Genomic DNA, 16,326 nt, shown 5'->3' on the forward strand with positions numbered 1-16,326 from the left:
GTGAAATGGCTCAATCTCAGCTCACTGCAACCTCTGCTTCCTGGGTTCAAATGATTCTCCTGCCTCTGCCTCCCAAGTAGCTGGGATTAAGGCGCCTGCCACCATGGCCCCACTAATTTTTGTATTTTTTAGTAGAGACGGGGTTTCACCAAGTTGGCCAGGCTGGTCTCGAACTCCTGACCTCAGGTGATCCGCCCACCTCGGCCTCCCAAAGTGCTGGGATTACAGGCATGTAATCCCGTGCCCGGCCGAAAACATTTTATTAATGACTTCTTAAGCATTTGTCTCTCCTTCCTCCCAATATTTCAATAAACTGATGCCAAGAATTTATGGAGAAAATTATAAAAACTTTACTGAAAGATAGATATGAGTAACTGAATGAAGCAAGCAATTACGTTCATGGATTGGAAGAGGCAATACAAGGGAAAGATACCATTTCTTCTCAAACGAATCTGCAAAATCAAAGTGAACAATTTGTTGTTGTTGTTGTTAAGAGACTCACACTGTTATGTAGGCTGGAGTGCAGTAACACGGTAAGAGTCTCAACCTCCTGGGCTCAAGTGATCCTCCTGCTTCAGCCTCTCAAGTAGCTGAGGCACGCACAACCATCCTTGGCTAATGCTTTTTTATTTATTTTTTGTAGAGACGAGATCTCACCACCTTGCCTGGGCTGGTCTTGAACTCCTGGGCTCAAGTGATTTTTCTGCCTTGGCTTCCCAAAGTGTTGGGATTATAGGCGTGAGTGTGTACCCAGCCTGCATAAATCTTGTGCATAACTTGATAAAATTTTATGTTTGAATACACTGCTGTGATTACCAGCCAGATCAAGATATGTAACATTTCCTGCATCCAAGAAGATTTCTTCATGCTCCTTTTCCCCACCCTCCCTGACAACCAGGAAGTTCCCTTATGATACCTCTCATCTAAGTGGAATCAATCATGATGTACTCTGTTTTTTTTTTTACCACAACTTAATGTATATAACATTCATCCATATCGTTGTGTGTAGTAGTCGTTCATTGTTACTCATTGCTATATAATATTTTTTCTCCTATCTAAGGACATTTAGATTATTTCCAGTTTTTGCTACCTTGGGTAATGCTGCAATGAATATTCTTCTACATGATCATAAATAATAAATACTCTTGGGTATATGCCCAGTGGTAGAATTATTGGGTTATGGTCTATGTATAACTAGCTTTAGTAGTGTCTGATATAGTTTGGATATGTGTCCCCACCCAAATCACATGTCAAATTGTAATCCCCAATGTCGGAGGTGGGACCTGGTGGGAGGTAACTGGATCATAGGGGTGGGTTTCTCATGAATGGTTAAGTACCACCCCCCTTGGTACTGTCCTCGCAACAGTGAATTCTTGTGAGATCTGGTTGTTTAAAAATGTGTACCTCCCCCCACCCTACTTGCTCCTGCCATGTAAGATGGCTGCTTTACCTTTGCCTTCTGCCTTGATTGGAAGCTTCCTGAGGTCTCTGCAAAAGTAGAAGCTGCTATGCTTCTTGTATAGTCCGCAGAACCAAGAGCCAATTAAACATTTTTTCTTTGTAAATTATCTAGTCTCAGGTATTTCTTTATAGCAATGCAAGAACAGACATATAGTACCACAGTTTTCCAAAATGATTAAACTCTCACCAGCAATATATGAAAGATATAGTTGCTGCATATCCTTGTCAATGCTTGGTATTGGAAGTCCTTTTAATTTAAGCCATTCTGGTGGTAGTCTTGGTATCTCATTGATTTCAGTGTCCATAACATATAGAACTTTTTCTCATGTTGGGCCTATAGGTCTTGGAATACACCCTTTCAGAGGCCATACATTTATGTGTATTGGTGCATGGCAGAGGCTGGTGTACACACATTAGTGCAGAGCCATAACTGGAGCATACCTGAGACTAACCCTGTGGTCTAAGAAGAACCTAAGTTTGGAGTCCTGGGCTGAGGAATCTAGGAATAGCCAACCCAGAGATTCACTCCTTATCTATGAAGGACATCCACATCCCTGGCCCGTATGTTAGGCTGTACAGGAAATCAAGGCCCTTTGTTTTTGGGTTAAATGGAGGTTGCTAGGAGGGTGCTAAGTGAAAATGGTATATACACTACATGCTTTTTACAAATGGTAGCAGTTCTCCAGGCCAGCCCACCACTGGACCACCCTCGTATGCAAGTCCTGAATAAACCTTGTCTCCTTCACTGGCTCTGCCTCTCTTCTTATAGTGCCATCCCAAGTCAGTGGGTCCAGAAGAACAATTGGCCATTTAGATAACATCTGAAAATTAACCAGTGTAATTCACAGTAACATTAAAAAATACAAATGAACATTTCAATAAAGGCAGAAAAAGCACTTGATATTCAATGCTTTCCTCCTGATGTTACGACCAAGACAAGGAAGTCCATTATCACTATTTTTACTCAATAGTGGAAATACTAGCCAGCAACCAAAGGCAAAAATAAATACAAATAAAAGGTATAAAGGTTACAGAGAAGTTAAACCATCTTTATTCGTGGATTGCAAGATTTTGATCGCAGAAATTCCGAAAGAATCTACACAGTATTATTACAAGTAACAAGGGAACTTAGCAAGATGCTTGAATATAAGATCAGTATGTAAAAATCAATATTGTTTATTCTTACAACAAGCAGAATATAAAAAAGTCAAAATGCCATTTAACATAATAAATCTAATGAAAGATATGTATCATCTCTATACTGCAATCTATCCAAGCACAGCTGCATTAAAATATAGATATATGGGCAATCTACAAAACATTGCCAGGAGAAATTAAAGACCACTTAAATAAATGGTGGGGTAGAATGATACTCATGGATTGAAGGACTTAATGTTAGGATACTAGTTTTCCCCAAACAGATCTATAGATTCAATGCAAGTCCAGCAAAAGTCCCATTTTTTAATTTAACCTAATTCCAAAATTCACCTAGAAATACAAAGGTCGTAGAATGAGCCAAAGCAATCTTGGGAGAATAAGTTACAGGACTTAAAGATTTATTATAAAACTACATTAAGTTAACACAGTTTGGTACTGGTATAAAGTTAGACAAACACTACTCCCTCTCGCTCCTCAATCTGCCCCCATCCCTGGAACATGCTGGCAGCTTTCTCCATCCGATCTGCAAGCGTAAAGAGCGCTGAGGAAGGGCTGACCGACTGGCGTGGGAAACAAAGCGGCACTGCGATAACTTAGGCCACCTTCCTCCCCTCAGTACCTTCGGATGGAAAAGGTTTCCCTTCTTGGTCTGGGAAGCCCACTAAAGAAATCCTGGGCTGTGGGGCCGCCTGGCGCGTTGCCCCAGGAACCAGAAGGCTTTTTGCCGCTATTAGGGCAGAATGACTTCCGGCGAGTCCCAGCCGTTTAGGATTCCCAGCCCAAAGATCGCGGGAATCCAAGCGTCATCCGGGCCTCTGCTCCCGGAAGCGACAACGCAGCCGCGAATGAGGTAATGGAAGCGAAAGGACTTGGCTACCTGTGGCAGCCATGATAAAAACTAGGGAAAATGGAAGCTCGAAGTAGCTTGCGTTATTAACGGACATACAAACGCCCCTAACCGCCACACGTTCCTGAGGGATGACAGTACGTTACAAAAGTGCTGCTAAACTACTACTGAAAGCTCCGTGGGAGTGCCCGCTGGCGTGGGCGCCGTGGAAGGGAGGGAGAACGTGTACGCCCCAGGCTTCAGTAACCATGGCTGCGAGGGGCGGGGACTGGGAGCGCTGGTCCTGGGCCGGGGTGGGGCTGGGAGGAATCGGTCCTCCACTGTCCCGGCTGGCCCCGCGCCGGCGTGTCGCCTCCCTTTCCGCTAGCAGCACGCTGCGTGGCTGCTCGTTGGCTATTTAGGACGGAAGCTCGGTTGGTGTTTCTCCAGAAGTTTCCCCCTTGGGCGGTAGTGGAGGTGGTAACCGCGATAGTAGCAACTCCGGCGGCAGCAACAGTGACTACGAGGGATGGCGGCGGCTGCAGCAGGAACTGCAACATCCCAGAGGTGCGTGTTTTTCTTTCCCTTTGCTATTTATTTTATCCCCCTTTCCTTGGCTAGTGAGCCGTGCTGAAGTCGTTGTTTTCCTGACAGGTTTTTCCAGAGCTTCTCGGATGCCCTAATCGACGAGGACCCCCAGACGGCGTTAGAGGTGAGAGAGCCCATTTCTGCTTCCTCCACTCTCTTTAGGGGAACTGGGCCACTTCGGGGCCCGGCTAACTCGCCTTCTCCCAGCACCGCCGGACAGGGACCCAGGCTCTTGTTGATGCTGCGTCTCAGCCCCGGTATTGAGATTCTGGGTCTCCTTTCTCTGTTCTACGGTAGCCGCGTTACCCTAGACTCCTATCTCGGCCTTTCCACTCCCTACAGCTCCTGAGAAAAACCTGTATTTCTTGGGAGCATGGTTGGCATTTGTAGTTGGGTTGAAAGAATTTTTTTTTTTTTAAATGGCATTTATGACTAGAAGAGAAAAGTGGGCTCTGGGCTGGGCTGAAAGGATTTTTGTTTTTTTAATGACATTTGTGACTAGAAAAGTGGACTCTGGGCTCGATGAAGTTAATTTTTTCGTTTGACAATCATTCTTGCCATTCTTATGTAAAAGTGTCGGTATGAAGTCGGTTTATTGGAGCAAAAACCTTTTCCTTCACGTCCCTGAAACTTTCCAGATGTCTTATCACAGTTCATTATTCACTCATTTGTATAATACATCAAAAATTGTTTTTGAGTGGCAGTGTGCAAAGGCGCTGATTGCTATGGGTTAAAGTCTTCGTTATATACTTAGCTAACTTAGAAATCACTTTTTGTAGGTGTGCAGTGAAGACAAACCATAAAGCTGTAAAGGAATGTAAAAGAGCAAGAGTTAAATAATAAGAATTAGAGGAGAACCTAAAGATAAATGATGGTGTGGGTCACAGAATTTAGCCAGGAGTTTGTTTTTTGCGTTACATCACAGAGAAGAGGAAACCTGTTTTGTTGTTGTGTTTAACACTTTGAGGCAAGACAGCGTTTTTTCTAGCTATGACTTTTATAAGAAATGTGCCACATGGTACTAGAGCCTCCGTTGAGAAGATCTTTGAGCTGAGATCTGAAGCAACAAGGGAAATAACTTGGAAGCTCTGGGGGAAGAGTATTCCAGGCAGGACCAAGAGCCAGTGCAGATCCTGAGGTAGGAATGAAGTTGGCCTGTATGTGAAGCAACAAAAAGGCTCTTTTTATTAGAGGGCCCATTTGATTAAAAGATAAGGTTGGACAGGAAACTAGGAGCCAGGTCCTATAAGGCCTTTTAGGGTCCAGGTGTTTTTTGTACCTAAATATATAGACCTTTAGATACTGGGAGTAAGGCTTCTGGGATCAGTTTGGGGATAATGTTACAGAAATCACTGATAATTTTTCTCCATAATTCCTTGTATTAGCTAGACAGCTATTACTTTTAATTTACATTTGTTATTGTCCTGTTAGACCTAGTGCTTCGTTTGGAAATCCGCTTTATATAAAAGTTGCTTTTAAACAATGTTAACATAATGAATTTTATTGTCACTTTCCATCTTACTGTACTTTTAAAAATGTTTATGGAGGCATATATGATATGTGTAAATAACACAAATTTTAAATCTATAGTTTGATGAATTTTCACATATGTTTACACCACCAGATTAAGATACAGAGTATCTCCATTCATAATGCTCCTTCGTGCTCCTTCTGAGCCAGTAATTCTTCTTACTGTCCTGCTGACTCCTGTTTTGACCTCCATCACCATCAATTAGTTTTGCTTGTTCTTTACTCATAAACAGAATCATACAGTAGGTGCTTTGTTGAATGTAGGCACTCTGTTTTTGCTTTAATCATTACGTGAGTATACATTCATATTGTGTGAAGCAGTAGTTCTTTTGCGTTGCTGTGTAATATTCCATTGTATAAATATATGTTGTATAGCTGTAAGTACAGCGCAATTTATTCTAACAGTGGACATCTGGGTTTCTAGTTATTAGCTAGCATAAATAAAGCTTCTGTGAATACTCTTGTACGTGTATTTTGGTGAACACATGCATTTCTTTTGGTTGTATGTACCTAGGAGAAGAATTGCCTAGGATAGTCATGTGGCTAGTATTAGTACCTTGGTTTTTAATGTGTGGCTCTTGGACCAGCAGTAGTAGTATCACCTGGCAATTAATTAGAAGTGCAGCCGGGTACGGTGGCTCACACCTGTAATCCCAGCATTCTGGGAGGCCGAGGCAGGCGGATCACGAGGTCAGGAGTTTGAGACCAGCCTAGCCAACATGGTGAAACCCCGTCTCTATTAAAAATACAAAAAATTAGCCGGGCGTGGTGGTGGGCAGCTATAATTAGCTGCCCGCGAGGCTGAGGCAGGAGAATCGCTTGAACCCTGGAGGCAGAGGTAGCAGTGAGCTGAGATCGTGCCATTGCACTCCAGTCCAGGTGACAGTGAGGTCCGGCCATCAAAGGCATTAAATCCCAGCACAGGGTTTTCAGTTTTACATGATCATGGAGATGTGTCAAGAATTTGGAGAAAGGAAAATGAAATTTTCTGAATTACAAAACCTACTTTAAAAGCAGAATAGATCGTTAATTGGAGGAGGAACAAGGGATAGTGGATAGCAGGAAGATGGTGGTGCTGACCGGATCGAAGAATAGTATCTGCGTGTAGGGTAGTGATTGAGAGCATGAAGGGGAGTTGTTTTATGTAAAATGCACTGGACTTGGTAACAATTGGAATATAAGGGATGTCTCCTGAGATTCTGGCTGGGGGAATGTAGTAGGAACTGGTGCTATTCATTTAGATAGCATTTAGGATGATAGCACTTAGAAGATTGCATTCAGCATTGGGGAATAGGTTTGAGGAGAGAAAGTAGTTTTAGATTGTGAATATTTGTACATGAGTTGCCCCTGGGACATTTCAGGTAGTCTAGAGAAAACTATGTGCTGCTGTTGCTCAGGGGCACTGTCTAGGCTCAAAATAGACTTGAGTCATCAGCATGCATCAACACATATGTGAAGCCCCCCAATAGTTAAGGAATCAAAGAATGTTTCTAGAGGGGAAGAAGCCTTAAGTACTGAGCCCAAGGAGAACATTAGTTTTTAAGAGGCAACAGAATGGTAAGCCGAAAGGCCTGGTTATTATTGTCAAGGGCCACAGAGAGATCAAGTCAGATAGGAATCAGTTGGATTTGATAAGGGGTTATTAGTGACTTTGAGAAGATTAAGACTAGAGAGGCAAATATTTTTGTATTCTGTGGCAAAGAAGATGAGGTCAAAGTAGAGACCAGGGAAAGGTCTGAAAAAAAATCTGCAAGGAGAAAAACCAATACTTTTCATTGAATGGTTACTGGATGCCACATACAGATCTAGGCAAGCCCAGCACCCTGCAGTCATCTTCAATTTATCTTATCTCACATGTTCTCCCATTAGCAAGTCTCGCTGCTTCTAATATGTTCCAACTTACTATATTTCTCTTCGTCACCTCTGTGGCTAACATCCTTTTCTAACCTAGACTTTAGTAGTTTCCTAAGAAGTCTCCGTTTCCAGTCCTGATTTGATAATGTATTCACCAGACTGCAGCCAGAATGACATTTTAAAAAATAGTAAATTGGACCATGCTCTTACAGTGAACTTTCCATGGCTTTCCATCACACCTAAGGTCCAAATTCCTTATACAGTCTACAGCCTACAAAGTGAGGCCCTTGAAGTAGCAGGTTACAGCTTCTTTGCTTTCTTGGTTTGAGCCACACTTTCTGTTGATTGATTGTAACCCCATGTAATTTGAGGAGCATCTGTACATGTTGCTTTGTGAGAGTCACACTACTAGGTTAAAGCAAAGTCAATGATACATGTGGCTCTTGAAATAATTTTACCATTAAAGAAAACTACCAAATCCCTAGAGTTTGTAGTCAGTTGGCAGAAAATAAAAGTGTTCCTGCACTTGTCCTTGATCTCCCAAGTTGTGTAATCTTTTGCATCATTGTTTTTCCAGCTACCACACCTATATGTTGTGACTGCACGGGTTGAAAAAGTTTCAGTCTCTAATGTTAACTCTTGATAGTTGACATAGCCATCTATTAGATTGTGCCTGGGCTTTGAACAGAATATTTAGTTGGGTTTTATTAGAATTGTGTGCTATTGATAGAGGCTAGGAGAGGGCCAGGTAAGCTTGTTGTGTATGTATTGATTGTCTTAACCTCCCTGAGTGCTAGATTTAACTTCTAGTCTTTTTTTATTGCACAGCTTCACATTTTCTAGGAATCTCAAATTCTATGTGGTGTTTGAATCTTCTTCAGATTAGGAGGAGGAAATCTGTAATGGTCAATGTATAACAATTAAACTCTTAAGAATATATGAGGTGATAATAATGATCATTTATTGAGTTCTGTCGACCAGGAACTAAATACTTTATGGTACACAGATACTACATTAGATTGTCTATTTTTGGGAGGAGGGGCAAGAGAAGTGGGGGAGATACTGATCCTTTTATAAGGAAAAACTCCAAGGTTATATCCCTGTTAGCTTTCCTCCAAATAGCTTCTGACAATAAGTTACTTGATTAAAAATTATGTTTTAATTAGAATTTGATGGCTTTTTACAAACTTTTACTGACACTCAACATGTTTGTTTTTGTAGGAGCTGACTAAGGCTTTGGAAGAGAAACCAGATGATGCACAGTATTATTGTCAAAGAGCTTATTGTCACATTCTTCTTGGGAATTACTGTGGTAACTTTTCTTATAAAGTATATTGCCCTTTTTAATAAGTTACTTACACATTTTACCCATGACAAATTAAAGGTTGTCTTTGAGAATTTTTAAATTGGTCTTTGATACAAGGTAAAGTAGCTCAAATGTGACAGACACGTTGAGCAACACCCATTTAAATTTTATGGATGTCGCTTTTTCCTTCATTGGGTGGAGAATGTATACAGATTTCATTCATAGTTACTGAGTATGCTGATAAAAAATAGCATCACATTTACTATTTGACAGAGTATTAAAATGAAATGCTTGTTTGTATTTTTTTATAAAAAAGAATGACCAGGCATGGTGGCTCACGCCTGTAATCCCAACACTTTGGGAGGCCAAAACAGGAGGATCACTTGAGCCCAGGAGTTCAGTACCAGCCTGGGCAACATAACAAGACCACCTATATTTAAAAAGTAATATATTTCTGTGTTTTGTAACTTTAAAAAATTATTCTGATCAAGAATCTGAATAGGGTAAAACCGAATACCTTGAGTAAAATTACGTAGACGATGTTAATGAGACAAGGAGGTGAATTTTGTGACACAGCTGTATTCATTGACTGAAGAGCTTTAAGAAGGAAGCTAAATGTTAAGCCAAAAGGAAGATACAAGAGTAATAATTTATTTGAATTCTATCTTGTATTAGCTTTTCCTAATTTAAAACCATTTGGCATTTCTACCAACTTGAAAACTTAGAAATCTAAAACTGATTTATATGTTATATGTATTTGCTAGGATCTGTAAATAACTGACTAAAAACCCGTCTTTTTCTACATAGTTGCTGTTGCTGATGCAAAGAAGTCTCTCAAACTCAATCCAAATAATTCCACTGCTATGTTGAGAAAAGGGTATGCAATAGCTATTCTTCTTGTTGAGCTTAGTATAGATAGTAGGTGTTTAATTTGTTGAATGAGTTCATTGCAAGCTTTATATAAGTTGTAAAATTCTGTATTTATACGTTATATAGCAGAGATATGATTCAATTTTAAATACAACTTATGGTTCTATTATTTTGTTAACCATAATACATAATATGAGATCTATACTTAATAAATTTTAAAAGGGATGATTGAAGTAATTGAAAGGTATAGATGAAGCTGATAGATTTCACATTCCTTTTTTTTTAATCATTTGGAATTTACTATATTTAATTGACTGGACAGCATCCTATTCTGCCAAGCCAAATAGGTGACATTTAATGCTGTGAAAGCTCTATATCTGTGTACTTTATGTCCCATCTTGTTTCTGTTGATAAGTATAACTATTCTTTAAGAAACTTCTTTAATTCCTTTGTATAATTATATTTTGGAGTAAGCAAGTTTGTGTAATTAAAGTCAGATTCTTTCTGAAGTGAGTTCCAAAACTGAATTTTACTAGGAATTGTACTAGATGTTAAGAGTATATTAGAAAGTCTCTTGGTTTATTAACATATATTTAAAATAAATTTTTTTATTTCAACAGTAGAAAATACTAAGTTTCTTTATTTAGAAAGAAGGCTATTTTCCAGATTTTTTGTGTGTCTTAATTTGTTTTAAATACATTCATGCAGAATATGTGAATACCATGAAAAAAACTATGCTGCTGCCCTAGAAACTTTTACAGAAGGACAAAAGTTAGATAGTAAGTATTAAAAATTATACTTTAATAAACTTATGTATTTCTGTCTTAAATACCAAAGCTGAATTTTGGTAATGTTAATTTCAGGTTAATTGTAGAAACCCAATACCTGTTTTTCTCATCTTAATTACATTTCATATTGATTGCAGATATGAGATCACTTAAAACTGATTAAATTAGCCTTTTGGCATTTAAATCACAGATGAACTTTACCATTAGAAGTAAAAAACTCTATGGAAACACTTATGCTGTCTCTACTTAGTCTGGCTTTTTTTTTTCTAATGGAGAAGTGAAAGTTTAATTTGCCTTCTTGGTCAGAAGTCTGTTCATTTTACGTTATTCAGATTGCTGAGATGTGAAATCTTAACATTAAAGGTTTTTATGGAGAAGTGAAGTGTATATTTGAATAAATTATGAGAGGGTACAGAAGAAACACAGTTTTGAGAGTATTGTGACTTTTAATGTTACATTTTTGAGGGAAATGTATGAAAAGTATCACAGTGGTAGGGATATCTGGACATACAGAAATTGTGAGAGCCAAGAATTTTTAAATCTAAAAAATACTAAGAGATTGTGAGTAATCTCAGAAAATTGGTAACTACATAATCCTACTTGTACTATCATTTTATCTTTATGTTATGATAGAGTTTTATCACATTTCTCTTAAAGAAGGGGTTCTTAACTGGAAACAATTTTGTTTCCCGGGAAACTTTGCAGTGTCTGAAGAGATTTTTGATGATCATGAATGGTGGAGGGGGATGTACTACTGACATCTAATGAGTGTAAACCAGGGGTGCTACTAAATATCCTATAATGCCCAGGACAGTTCTACCTAACAAAGAAGTATCTGGTCCAAAATGTCGGTAGTGCTGAAAATAAGAAACTTCACTCTTAGTATTTTATGTTACATTCTTACTCTACTGTTTTGAATGTTTGCTTTTCTGTTGTGTACCTATTCAGAAAAAAGGATTTTAGCACTGATTATGCAAATGGAAGCTACAGATTAAAAAAGGAGAGGTCTGGGTGGTAAGGCTTATTCTCAAACTTGCTTATCCCAGTTTTGGTACATGAATAATTAGGGCTATTCAGTCAGCAAACAGGGCATCTGCACTCTTAGGAAATTCTAGAGTCAAGTTATGTAGTGCTTTGATACTTAGCAAATTCTAGAGTCAAATTATGTAGTGCCTTGATACATATGTGAAAATCTTGAAGAAACATGAGTCATACCGTTCTCTACATTTTCATTTTTGTTTCTTGTTTTAGCGAGCGAGGGTCTCGTTCTGTCGCCCAGGCTGGAGTGCAATGATGCGATCTCGGGTCATTGCAGCCTCCACCTCCTGGGCTCAAGTGATTCTCCCACCTCAGCCTCCTGAGTAAGTGGGGCTACAGGCACATGCCACCACACCTGACTTATTTTTGCATTTTATTATTTTCAGAGATGGGGTTTCGCCACGTTGCCCAGGCTGGTCTTGAACTCCTGGACTCAAGGGTTCTGCCTGCCTTGGCCTCCGAAAGTGCTGGGATTACAGGCACCAGCCACTGTGTCTGGCCCCTGAATTCTTTTCTTGAGTAAGATCTTAATATCATGCCATTGACATTTATTTTTTAGTTATTTCAGAGGTGGCCTTCAGAAGAGGACCTGTTTGGTAAAATTGCTATTGAGGATATTTCACTTAAAAATAAATTTGTCTTTAAATCCAGAAGACTTTTTTTTGTTGTTTTTTGGGGTTTTTTTGTTTGTTTGTTTTTTGTTTCTTTTTTTGGAACGCAGTCTCACTCTGTCATCCAGGCCATAGTGTAGTGGTGCGATCTTGGCTCACTGCAACCTCTGCCTCCAGAGTTCAGGTGATTTTCCTGCCTCAGCCTCCTGAGCAGCTGGGACTACAGGCATGCACCACCATGCCTGACTAATTTTTGTATTTTTAGTAGAGACGGGGTTTCGTCGTGTTGGCCAAGCTGGTCTCAAACTCCTGACCTCAAGTGATCCACCTGCATTGACCTCCCAAAGTGCTAGGGTTACAGCTATGAGCCACCATGCCCGGCCAAAATCTGGGAAAAAGTTAAGTTAAGCTTTTAGGCTTCTATTTTTATCAGACAGGGTAAAGAATTTTCACCTTTTCCCCTCTTTGTGTGATAGATTGGTTGGTTTTAGTTACTGATTATTTAAAATAATAGGTTACTCAAATCTAAGATTTTGATATAATAGTTCTCTGGAATACAGTGTGTGTGAGAGAGTGTATTTAGAATTTTTATTAAGGCTGGTATAGTTGAATTTCTTTTATATATTAGTAAAGTAGAAATTTTTGTTAAGAAATTTCTAACTTAAAATTTTCAAATTAATCTTCCCTGAAGTTAACTTGAATTAATAAGCTTTTCTTTAGAGTACTTTTAATATTTTTAACATATCTTACTATGTACAGTGACTGTTTAAATGTAATCATTGTTCTGTGTCTCCAGAAATGAATAATTTGTTTATGCATTCATTTACACTGTTATCTGTAAATATATAATACATCACCTATAGCCCCTCGACTGCCGTGTAACTTGGAGATATGACAAACTTCACAGAATTTAAGGATACTTAGTGTTGGTAGGAAGGGCATGGTAACAGATAAAGCCACTGAGAGAATAGTGGACTGAATAGGTATCTGCATTGAAGAGCAAGCTGGGGCTGGGAAGGGCTTTTGGACCTCAACTCAGCTCCCAGTTACCAAGCCTCCTCCCCACCCTAACTGATGGCATATTGAGAGTTTGATTTACGTCTAATTTTGTTGTGTGTGTGAGGAAACTTCTCTAAGAGCAGCGAGATTGGGGGAAATGTAGATTATTTTTATCTGTGAAATTAATAAGGTTGACTGTAGTTAAAATTTTTTAAAAATCAAAATGTTTCATGATGAACAACTAAATGTTAAACTATTGGTATATTGATAACTATAGAAGGGTTGGCAATAAGGTCTGTTAAGACAGATTTTGTTCACTGCTGACTCCCCAGTGCCTAGAACAGTGCCTGGGATATAGTAGGTATTCAGTAAGTATTTGTTGATTAATAGGTTGTGCAGATGAGTGATGTTATAGTCAGTTTTTTCTTTCTAGGTGCAGATGCTAATTTCAGTGTCTGGATTAAAAGGTGTCAAGAAGCTCAGAATGGTATGTGGGTCTCCCTTGGTATTTAGTTTAAAAAGAAATAAACATCTGAATTTTTTTCAGTTTAAACAAATTTGTTTTTACCTTTATAATTTCTTTTAAATAGTATATGTTTCCTTAGATGTGGACTTCCAAAGATACACTGGTTTTTGCATAGCTTCTTATGTTGAATGGGAGATTAGGGTGGATTTGTTTATGTGGTGTATCAGTAAGAAATTATAAGGAGTCTAAGATGAATTCAGAATGCAAAATGAAACCACTGTCTTTTGGTTAGTTTTCTTTAGTTGAAAAGTATGTAGAATTTGCTTGCTTAATCAGTATGTTTGTGCTATAGGAATCATATAAATAATTTGCTTATAAATGCACTGTTACCTGAAAATGTTTCCTTTTTATGTTTTAATAGGCTCAGAATCTGAGGTGGTAAGTCCACAGTTTTCATTCTTCATGTTTTTATTATTTTAAATTTCAAATACCACATATATTTGAGACAAGACTCAGGATGAGCTGTCTGATAATTAAATATTGAGTAATTTCATTTAAGTGCTGGTTCCTCTAGGAACTGAAATAAAATCATTTTTTGATGAATATAGAAGTTTCCAGTCATGAAAATTATTGGCCTATTTTAATGAATTTAGTGTGTGGTTAAAGTTGATTTCGTGTGTTTTAGTATGGTCAGGATGATTATCTTTTTGTTGCTAAAACCTTATTGCATTTATTTAGGTTAAACAGTTTGAATCACTTGAAGGGCTTTTTGTGATAGTCTAAGACAAAAGTTAAAGAAAATTGGAAATTGGCAGGGTCTTGCCCTGTCATGCTGGCTGGAGTGCAGTGGTGCCATCATAGTGCACTTGAGCTTCAAACTCCTGGGCTCAAGCAGTCTTCCCACCTCAGCCTCCCAAGTAGCTGGGACTACAGGTGTACACCACCAAACCTGGCTAATATACTCTGTTTCTTTAAAACAATGTTGTTTTAGTTTAGGGAGTTGCTCAATCTTAGAACTGGCCATTTTATATAAGCAACCTTTTCTAATCATGCCTTTCGAAGTTTTCTGTTATTTAAAGCTCTGTTGTTTTAGAGGAAAAATCTTTTATGAAATTGAAACTAAGATTTTTTTAAGTGCTGAACATTCTAATTTTTTTTGAAAACTAGTCGTATTTAACAATTACAATTACCATACTTTGAGTAAAATTTTCATGTAGTTATTTTGTATCAAAATAACTGCAGTGTTGGATAAATTAATAATATGTGCATTTTAATATACAGTTGCTAAACTGACTTGTAAAAATCTTTCTCTTTCAACTTGCCGAAATCAATCTGCATCCCAGTGGACTCACCAGTCAAAAATCAAGTAAGTGTTTCTTTTTCATAAAACAATGCATGATAGATATTCCTAAAGAAGAAGAAACCCTGTAGTTTAATAGTAAGTAAATTCTTACCATGTGATTTTTAAGTTTTTGTTTTCTAAGATTGTGGTAATAGCTTTATGTAAAGCTAATTTTAAGGCTGTTTAAGAAATAATATTTATACTTAAGTTAAATTCAAATCATTTCTCATCTTTAAAGTTGCTTCACTTGATTTCATACTATGTTGCTTTTGCATATGTTAAGGAGCGTCTCTTCCAGTTAAGTTTATGGTACTACACAGATAAACAAGTTAGTAGTAGACCTAACAGAATTGTAACTTACCCTGCCTTTTGTATTTGGAGCAAATTTTTCATAGGAACATTCTCTATGAGTTGAAAGTTAATTGCTGAGGGCAGCAATTATAATAATGAATAAGCAACTAGCAAGTTTCTGACTTTTAATTATTCATTAGCCTGTGTACAGCTTGTATTCTTAGGACTGTAACAGAAACACAAGCCATTGCTCTGTAGCTTTGCATCCTTACTGAATTGCAAAGGGAAACTGAGACTCTTAAAGTTAATTTCTTTAATCAAGTTGGTTTTGGATATAATTACCTAAAATGGCCTGGAAATGTTAAAAACAATCTATTCATGGTGATTGTGGGGAGATACAGGATAAAACTCCAAGTACCTAGTAGATAAGGAACTTTGACTTGCCCTGGCGGCAGCAGCAGGGGTAGGGCACATAACTATGAAATAATAAGGTGTTCAGAGCATAAAATAATCCAACATCTGACTTAATTTACTTGTACCAGACACTGTGCTTTGTCCTAGGAATATAATAGTGACAGGATAAACAGTTTTGCCCTCAGGGAGTTTTTAATCTAGTCTAATTTGAAAGTGAGAATTCCCTATTTTTGTACTGAAACTCTGTTTTTAGAGTTTCAAACTCTTCACATTTTTAGAGTATCACTCAAAAGATGTAGATAGTAGTGTAATTTAGTAGGAAAAAACTCTTAGAGTTTCAGTACAAAAGGTGCACATAATTAGAATCTAGACCCATTAGTCTTCCCATGTATCTTGAAATTGAAGGAAAGTGTTGTATATGGTGTTGTGCCTGACATAGTTAAACTTTATATGATTTTAATTTTAGCTCATTTGCCCCTGTTTCCTGTGCTCAAGTCTATCAGCTTCCAACTTTAGTTATGAGAGCTTGGAGTGTTGACTCAGGCTTATTGCTTCACCTTTCTGAGTTTAAGTTTTATCATCTGTAAAATAGGGATTTAAGTGATTATCTTTAGTATTTGGATGACATGAGTGTAAAAACTCTGTTAATGACATGTAAATATTAGCTGTTTAAAATAAATGGCATCTTTAATATTTATATTAGTTTAAGCACAACAGTGTTGGAGATGAGTCAGAACCCAGAAAATCATGCAAGTATTTAAGTCTGCTGGAAAGGTGTGAGCAT

The 16,326-nt window shown here is 38.1% G+C and overlaps 1 protein-coding gene across 2 annotated transcripts in view; it reads left to right on the forward strand.

The window, feature by feature from the left end:
- The first annotated feature begins 3,585 nt into the window (after positions 1-3,585).
- Positions 3,586-16,326, forward strand: part of SUGT1 (SGT1 homolog, MIS12 kinetochore complex assembly cochaperone) — a 35,645-nt gene continuing 22,904 nt past the window's right edge. The window contains exons 1-9 of one of the 2 annotated variants that reach the window (XM_003913916.4): positions 3,586-3,603; positions 3,896-4,012; positions 4,100-4,157; positions 8,639-8,729; positions 9,531-9,600; positions 10,302-10,372; positions 13,463-13,516; positions 13,917-13,933; positions 14,839-14,861. In XM_003913916.4, the coding sequence (XP_003913965.1) occupies positions 3,975-4,012; positions 4,100-4,157; positions 8,639-8,729; positions 9,531-9,600; positions 10,302-10,372; positions 13,463-13,516; positions 13,917-13,933; positions 14,839-14,861 (422 nt within the window). In that variant the 5' untranslated portion in view covers positions 3,586-3,603; positions 3,896-3,974. Of the gene's footprint in view, positions 3,604-3,877; positions 4,013-4,099; positions 4,158-8,638; positions 8,730-9,530; positions 9,601-10,301; positions 10,373-13,462; positions 13,517-13,916; positions 13,934-14,838; positions 14,862-16,326 lie in introns of those variants that run through there. The other variant, XM_031655870.1, reaches the window with a different exon arrangement.

Source organism: Papio anubis, chromosome 15 (assembly GCF_008728515.1).
Source record: "Papio anubis isolate 15944 chromosome 15, Panubis1.0, whole genome shotgun sequence".
Classification (NCBI taxonomy): Eukaryota; Metazoa; Chordata; class Mammalia; order Primates; family Cercopithecidae; genus Papio; species Papio anubis.